General features: G+C 30.1%; 1 protein-coding gene and 1 long non-coding RNA gene across 6 annotated transcripts in view; one reads left to right on the top strand and one right to left on the bottom strand.

Moving 5' to 3' along the window:
• LOC106688559 (uncharacterized) overlaps positions 1 to 4,060 on the top strand; it is a 17,815-nt gene extending 13,755 nt beyond the window's left edge. Inside the window, exon 3 of the long non-coding RNA XR_001344334.2 lies at positions 3,943 to 4,060. This is a non-coding gene — a long non-coding RNA (uncharacterized lncRNA). The remainder of the gene's footprint in view (positions 1 to 3,942) is intronic.
• Positions 1 to 7,930, bottom strand: part of LOC106688501 (deoxynucleotidyltransferase terminal-interacting protein 1) — a 44,497-nt gene that overhangs the window by 7,286 nt on the left and 29,281 nt on the right. For all 5 annotated transcript variants that reach the window (XM_014433035.3, XM_014433018.3, XM_067044920.1 and 2 more), the window contains exons 5-8: positions 7,302 to 7,442; positions 6,731 to 6,921; positions 3,941 to 4,133; positions 1,129 to 1,275 (exon numbers count right to left, since the gene is read on the bottom strand). In XM_014433035.3, coding sequence (XP_014288521.1) covers positions 1,129 to 1,275; positions 3,941 to 4,133; positions 6,731 to 6,921; positions 7,302 to 7,442 — 672 coding nt within the window. The remainder of the gene's footprint in view (positions 1 to 1,128; positions 1,276 to 3,940; positions 4,134 to 6,730; positions 6,922 to 7,301; positions 7,443 to 7,930) is intronic.

Genomic DNA, 7,930 nt, shown 5'->3' with positions numbered 1-7,930 from the left:
AGGGTCAGGTATATATAAGCCATAAGGTACCTAACAGAGGGTCAGGTATATATAAGCCATAAGGTACCTAACAGAGGGTCAGGTATATATAAGCCGTAAGGTACCTAACAGAGGGTCAGGTATATACCTATTTGTTATTTAAGCCCTGTATGACAATTCAACCAGAATAGGATCTAACTGATATCAAGTTTCACATAACTGTAAATTAATTTGGCGAATATAATCAAAATTGTTTGAGCTGTTTAAAAGTATCATATTGATGATATAAAATATCACATCTGATTTTATGAGACTTAGTTATTAGGACTCCAGGAAGCTAAACACTTTGGCTAGGTGGGTTCTCCTGAAAAACTACTTTAAAGCACGAATTTTTCTTGCTTTTTTTTCTGTTTAATTTAAAACAGCATTATATGGTGTATAAAATGTAATATTGAACCAAATAAAGTTTTAATACCTGTTTTTTTTAACAGGTACCTGTTATAATCTTTGTATAACATTGAGTCTATGTATGCAATCAGCTGATACGTGTATGTTTTGTGGGTTTTTAATAGAATTACTGAATAAGGACTAAAAAGTTATTTTATAACACCATATTTTTTATCAAATATTTAGACAGCGTGAAGTAATCCAAAACAATGTAAAAAAAAAAAAATTAACATTTAAAAATTGCTATTGGAAGTTTGTTAAATAAAAGAATACATTAGTAAATAAATTTATATGTTTCAAAAAATTGAAGGAGTGCAAAAATCCTTGAAGGCAGCAGAACCCAGAACAATTATAGCTGATGGAAGCTAGAGCAGTACTGAACATGGTTCGGGACAATCCAACGTGAAGGGAGGTGCTAGAGCTCTCCCCACCACTACCAATCTAAGCTAGAAAAGTGACCTGATAGCTTATCGTCATATATGCTCCTAAGCCACCATGGCTTGACGATAATGTGTTGTCAAAGTGTCAAAACTAATGATTCAGAAAATTTTAATAATCTCAATACTTCTTTCTATATATTTTATATTTAAACAAGTAAAAATAATATAAATTTATTATCAATAACAATTCCAATAGATACATATATAAATGCAGACAACAAATTTAAATTCAAAATACGTAATATTATTAGATATAACTTACTGTAGGTTGATTTTCTTCTACTGATTGTAATGTGTTACATGGATCTATACAATTAAGGCCAAAAATCGCATCTTCACTAATGGAAGGGGACAACTCTTGTAATGTCGATTCTGATGAATCCAGGAGATGTAATTCATCATAAGCAAGCTTTGAATTGGAATAAAAAATCAGTTTTATAATATATACTAAATATTACTCAACAATCAGATAAAAAAAACTATAAAATCTTATTATTTAAATAAAATAAAATCTTATTATTTAAATAAAATAAAGTTTTATTAAATTTCAGTCTCAAAACAATTTATATTTCTTAATAAATCTGACCTTTAGGCCAATTTTGCCATCCTCAAGGACAATCTATCACAAACAGCTTTTATTATATGATTTTTAACAATTTTAAACAAATAACAATATTATTAATTATAAATTATCATACCTTAAATACAATTTTAGAACCACATCAACAACAATGCAATCAAGGAGTGTGGGGAAGGTTACTAATATTGTGATAAATTATAATTGTCAGAATTGACAAAATAGGTTATTAGATATAAGCTAAGAAGGATTGCTTATTAATAAAATTATATGATTCCGTAATATTTTAATGTCTCGTAGGGTAATTATGGACTGAGAATAATGACCTGGGCAGAATAGCCTGCATAAAGTTTTTTAAAATTGAAGTGGTTCTAAAATTTTATTTAAGGTATGATAATTTATAATTAATATTGTGGTTTGTTTAAAATTGTTAAAAATCATATGCATATTAAAAGCTGTTTGTGATAGATTGTCCTTGAGGGTGGCCAAACGGTTAGATGTATTAAGAAATATAAATTGTTTTGAGAATAAAATTTTATTTTATTTAAACAATAATAACCAATCTCAAGAAAGTGTAAAGATTATATTTATAGAATCCTAATTAACTATCACAATCTGGAGTTGGTCAGGGCTGGAGTGAAGAAGAAAAAAAGGTTTCAATTATTAATTGATTTCCCACATTTTGACCCACAGTATAGCTCTAAAATAAAAAGATACGAAAAATGTACAGCCAATGAAATGTAAGAGTAAAAGAGTGACATTAAACAAAACGAATGTAAAGGCGGAAGCGACAAACTATCAAGAGAGAAAGAAATACTTTATTCATTCATGCTGCCCAAATACATCGGGTTGCTACATTACACAGCATACTGATCAATCCGTGACTGGACAAATATAATATTTATATTTGTCCAGTCACGGATTGATCAGTATGCTGTGTAATGTAGCAACCCGATGTATTTGGGCAGCATGAATGAATAAAGTATTTCTTTCTCTCTTGATAGTTTGTCGCTTCCGCCTTTACATTCGTTTTGTTTAATGTCACTCTTTTACATATTTTTACATGATATAATATAATAGATAGATAACATTTTACTCCATTAAAATAGTAAAGAGGATAAAGATATATACAATAATTATTAACTAACATAATAGCGAGTAATGAAATGGTAAATTTATAATATTTAGGCTTATATACTATAATTATATAAATCTTATCTTGTTATTTTAGCCCTTATTAAGACCTACATTGTGGGTCAAAACGTCAGCAATCAATAAATAGTTGAAAACCATTGTTGTTCTTCCTGACCGCAGCCCTCATCATATCCTTCAAATAATAACTATCAGAATATCATATAATTGTCTCTACAGTGAAACCTCTCTATAATAAATAGTCAAGGGCCAGATCGATTTGTCCATTGCAGGAGAGTGTCCGCTGAGAAGAGTATATTAGTGCTTATTAAAAAATGAATAAATAAGTGCATATATATGTTCTACTTATAAACAGAATATTTTAATAAATAACACTAAAATGTTAATAATCCCTTGAAATAAAAATATATTTTCAATTGTAAAAACATTTTTGGGAAATCGCATTAATGAAGGAGAAAAAAATAGCACTTATATTCAGTTTGTAATATATAAAAAATTGTTTCAATTTAGATGAAATACGATATGTCCATAAATTGATATTTAGGTAAGAAAAAATAAGAATAATAACTAGAAAATTTGGCTTGATCTCAAAACATTTTTGAATTGTAAACGGTTATAAAATAGTAAATTGGATATATATATAATAAATTCTTTGTAGGTAAATGTGTAAATTTTTTTATTAAAATGCAATGTTAGATTTGTTGACTATAACTATATGTTAATTGTAAAACTGTTGATTATAAATATTTTTATTTTAGAACTTAATAATTTTCAGAAGAGCTTGATAATGAATAAATAAGTAAACAAAGGAAAAGAATAAAGTTTTAACAAAAAAAACCTTGGAACTTAAGTTGTAGGATTAGAACTGATTGTTTGTATTTAAAGAATAAAGTAACAATGTTCATATTCTGAAAAGAGGCTTGTCCATCTTCTACCTAGTGAAGAGCTGCACCCCTAAGTGGACCGTTATAAATTATTTAAATGTAGGCAATTTTATTTATCATAACGTTGAACAAATAAGTATAGTTATCTCAATGTTGCATATTCCATAGTATCTGTTAGGTATGATTAATTTATCTCTCAGGTATGATTAATTTATCTCTCAGGTATGATTAATTTATCTCTCAGCGACAAATATTTGGCTGTTGGGATCTTTTAAGGGGTTTGGATCAAAATTCATTCACTTTCAGAGCAGAAGATTTAAAAATTGTTCATCAAGAGAGGTTTCACTTTGATAATGAAGAAAATAATTTTAAAGTTTTAATCAATGTAGATGAATATATGCAACTGTTATATTATACAAAATTATTAAAATAATAAAAATTAAGCTAATTTTTCCACTTACAGGTATATCGTCAAGAAAATGCGGTGAAATCCTTTCTAGAGGATCCGGAGGAGGGGAAGGTAAAGGCGTCGTCGTCACCTCAGGTTCTATATACTTAGTCCTCATTAAAGTCATATAAGCTCTAACTTTCCTCTGAATAAAATCAGGTAACACAAAACCCTTCAGCTCGCTTGCATGTAATAACGCGTTACTCCTGTAAATAAGAGGTAAAAATCATAAACAATAATTAGAATTAGAATTTATTAAAACATGTATCACTAATTAAAAAAATAAATTGATTGATGGTAAAAGACTTCTTCATATTACGTAGATATACTTTTATTTATTGTAATTGACTACTGTCTATATAATTTACTGTCGTAAAATACAATTAAAACATCATATCTTGTGAGCGAGTCCTGGACTACTGCCTCAAAATATAGGAGCCAGATCCAAGTAATGGAATTGAGGTACCTGAGGAGGATAGAGAGAAAAACACAAAGGGATAAAATCAGGAAGACTACAATAAGAAGTAACCTGTCCTGTGGCCATTTTCTTTTCAGATGCCTCAGAGGGTTATCAGATATAGTTTGGGGTAGAATGTTAAGAAATAGTAGGTTTATGTGGGCAGTGATTTTAGAATTAAAGGGGTTATATCTATTTCAGGCCAAATCTAAAGCACATTGAATATGGAGGTAATTTTTAGATAACTTTATGTATGACATAAGGAGTATTGAGGATTTTTTGAAGGATATGAGATTGTAAGAATTGGATACAGAAGGAATTTAATGGTTTCGTAGAGCCCCAAAGTTCAAGCATACGATTTAATTTAGCATTAGTTTATTCCTTTTTAAACACATGAGAATGACATAATTATAATTCTCAACCCCAAAAAGATAAAATTTCAACTTTTTATACTTTCTACCTAACCAAACAAGATAAATTTGAGTTAGAAAAACTCACGCACAGAAGAAGCCACACACTTAGGAATGAAACTTGATTCAAAACTTTCCTGGAATAAATATAGAGAAGAAAAAATAGACCAGGCTTTAAAATGTCAATAGTTCTAAATGTCTACGAACCTAGCCCAAAACAAGGTTCTCAGATTCATGGCAGAAGATCCAAGATCCATTTCGAAAGCAGACTTAGAATTACAAATAAGCAGATTCAAATATCATAAAAACTATTTTAACTCGTCCCCTCATAATTGAAAATTAAAGGAAAAATAGAAATCAAGAAATAGTGCTAATGAATAATATTCAGAAAGTAAATCATTTGGAAAAATCCCTAACTGTTGTGCGACAATCGATGTTTACATGTAACGTCCAGGCAGGTTTTCGTTTTGGAGGGATCATTGTTTGTGTGGAGAAAGAAGAGAAAGGATGTCTTCAGGATGAGGAGGTCCTCATCAATTTCTGTCAAGAAGGAAGCCATTTTGGACGCTAGGACAGAACAATAACAAAAAAGAAGACACCAAGGAAGATTGTGAGCTTGGTTAGTTTTTGCTATACATAAAATTAGATCCATGTATAAAATAGATTTTAATTTAATTAATTGAAATTATTGTAAATGCCTGTATTCTGATTGTCTAGCAACAATACGCCCTGAGATTAAGAGTCTTTTTATATTATTAAATTTGAATAAATTGTATTATCCATTAAGTAGTAAAGTTCTTAATTTGAACCCAAGTTATCTTTTATATTTGAAGAAAGTTTTATAAAACGACCAAAATTCTTTTTATTTTATTTTTAATATTTTTTAAAATTATTACAATATACTACTGGAATATGAACCCGCATCTGGACGTCTTAAGACAAATCATCTTTACTAAGGTGGTAAAATGCTTAATTCAAAGGAAGGGGCTAGAACTAGCAGAAAAAGAGGTTTTCCTAGCAGTGTCAATTTGATGTCCACTACGACCTCTAAAAAGTCTCGAAGAGTGTTACTCCAATCCATGACCTAAAAGCTATATCCCGGAAGCAGATTGGTTCCACATTAATACTGATGGTTTAGCATCGGAAGCATACAAACAAGCCAGAGCTGAAGTCTATTCAAGAAACTTAGAGATAGCAGCTCCAATTGTAAGAGTAGCCACTAATTTTGAAGGGGAGGTAAGAATCATTCTTCTGGCCCTCCAAAGGTTAATACAATGGCCAATCAAAGCAATTGTGCCCCCAAAAATTAGTTATATTTGAAAACAACATTCTTGCATGTGAACTGTGTTTGAATAAGTTGGTAGAAAATGGAATAGACTTTGTTTTCCAGTGTATATCAGACCATTATTATCTGTTTGGGAACCGATCAATGAATAATCAAAGGAACTCTCTAAAATATGCTGGAGAAGTGGCTAAAATTAGAAAATTGTGTGAATGAAAGCCACCCTCCCGACCTGTCCTCCATCTGTCATGCTTATTTGATGATATGATTGGAGAACACTTTGATGCATGCCCTACATTACGGGACATAAAATGCTCATTCACCATTCATGACAATCCTATCGTAGGAGAGCAAATGTTGTTATGTTGGCATTCAAGGTTTAGTTTAGCAAGCATTGTTCAGTTTTAAGGAAAAACAATTTTAAAAACAAAAACAAGAATGAATGTTAAACTTTTTTTTTCTTCTTACTCAAGGAACTAATATTTCATATGTTAAAAGAGAATAAAGCAAATACTTCTTAATGATCCTATAACTATATTCTATTACAATACTATTATATTTTATAATTTACTGTTATATTACCTATTATATAATTTACTATTATATTACCTATATTCTGTAACTATTATATTATATAATTTATTATTATATTACCTATATTCTTCAAAATTAGCTAGTTGAACGATGTCTTCTAAAAGAAAAAGGGCCGCATTCGGTGTGCCTTGCATTAATCCTGGTATACCTGCTGTTGTCAACCATTCTCGATCGTCCTGGTCAACCATGTACTTCACCAGGTCAGGATTTTTTAAGCCCGTGCGACCCTTGAGGGACATATATCCTAGAATCTGAAATATGTTTAAAATCATTATTACAGTAATGATCATAAAAGTTTCTGTCAAGACAAAAAGTCATAAAAATGTGGTGTATCACAAGAAACTTCAGTTTGAAATAAAGAGGAATAAGTCCATTTTGATTTTTTAATTATTTTGTGAGTAATTTTTAGTTAGATCTGATATTGAAGTTCTGGAAGAATACTAGCTGAAATGGTGTAGCCATGTTTGTAGGATGGGAGCAAAAATGACACTACTGGGGAATCAGTTTGACCACTTAACCCTGAAACACCCAGTATAAACCTCTGTGGTAGCTCATGTCTCTTATCAAGAGATGTCAAGCCAGATTGGCTCATATAATCTTTTTATTAACAAGTTAATTAGACAGAGCATACCTTGGACGCAGTAGTTGATAGGATGAACTGAGTGTCTTTATTAACCCTGGATGGATCCCACTTGATATAAGGAGGGTAGTTCCTACTCCTTTGTGGAATTTCTCTTTCACTATCGGAAGCCTTCCTTTTTCTCATGAAGGTCTAAAACAGAGAGTTATGTCATGTATTTTATCATATAATTAAAGTGAGTAAAATTTATTAAATTTTTATTAGATAGTGATTTGTTCTTTTATTTGACTATGAATATCGAATGTTTTAATCTAATAATGATTCTACGTAGAAATATAATTTTTAATGAAAAATAAAATTTTTTTGGAAACTTGAAATATGTTACCAATAGCCAGCATAAAAAATAAAATAAAAATTTGATATTGAAGTTGAAATTAATATAATTATCGTAAAATTAGGTTATTTTGCTCCAGATTTTGGACTCTTTTTGATATTTTGCATTATGTACCCACTTATAAAAGAAATTTAAATATCTTCTTTAGAGTGTGACCTAAATGTTCCTTATGTAACCGATCTAGCCCGAACCTTATATCATTCCTTCCATTATAAACTCCCTAACCACCCAAACCCACTAGTTTCTAACCTTGCTTCCTCTTCCATTCCTGGCAATCCTCCGAGGC

The sequence above is a fragment of the Halyomorpha halys genome, unplaced genomic scaffold, assembly GCF_000696795.3.
Source record: "Halyomorpha halys isolate HHAL.00 unplaced genomic scaffold, Hhal_1.1 Scaffold43.1, whole genome shotgun sequence".
Classification (NCBI taxonomy): domain Eukaryota; kingdom Metazoa; phylum Arthropoda; class Insecta; order Hemiptera; family Pentatomidae; genus Halyomorpha; species Halyomorpha halys.
Note: the sequence above shows the minus strand (reverse complement) of the source record. Positions and strands in the feature narration are given on the sequence as shown.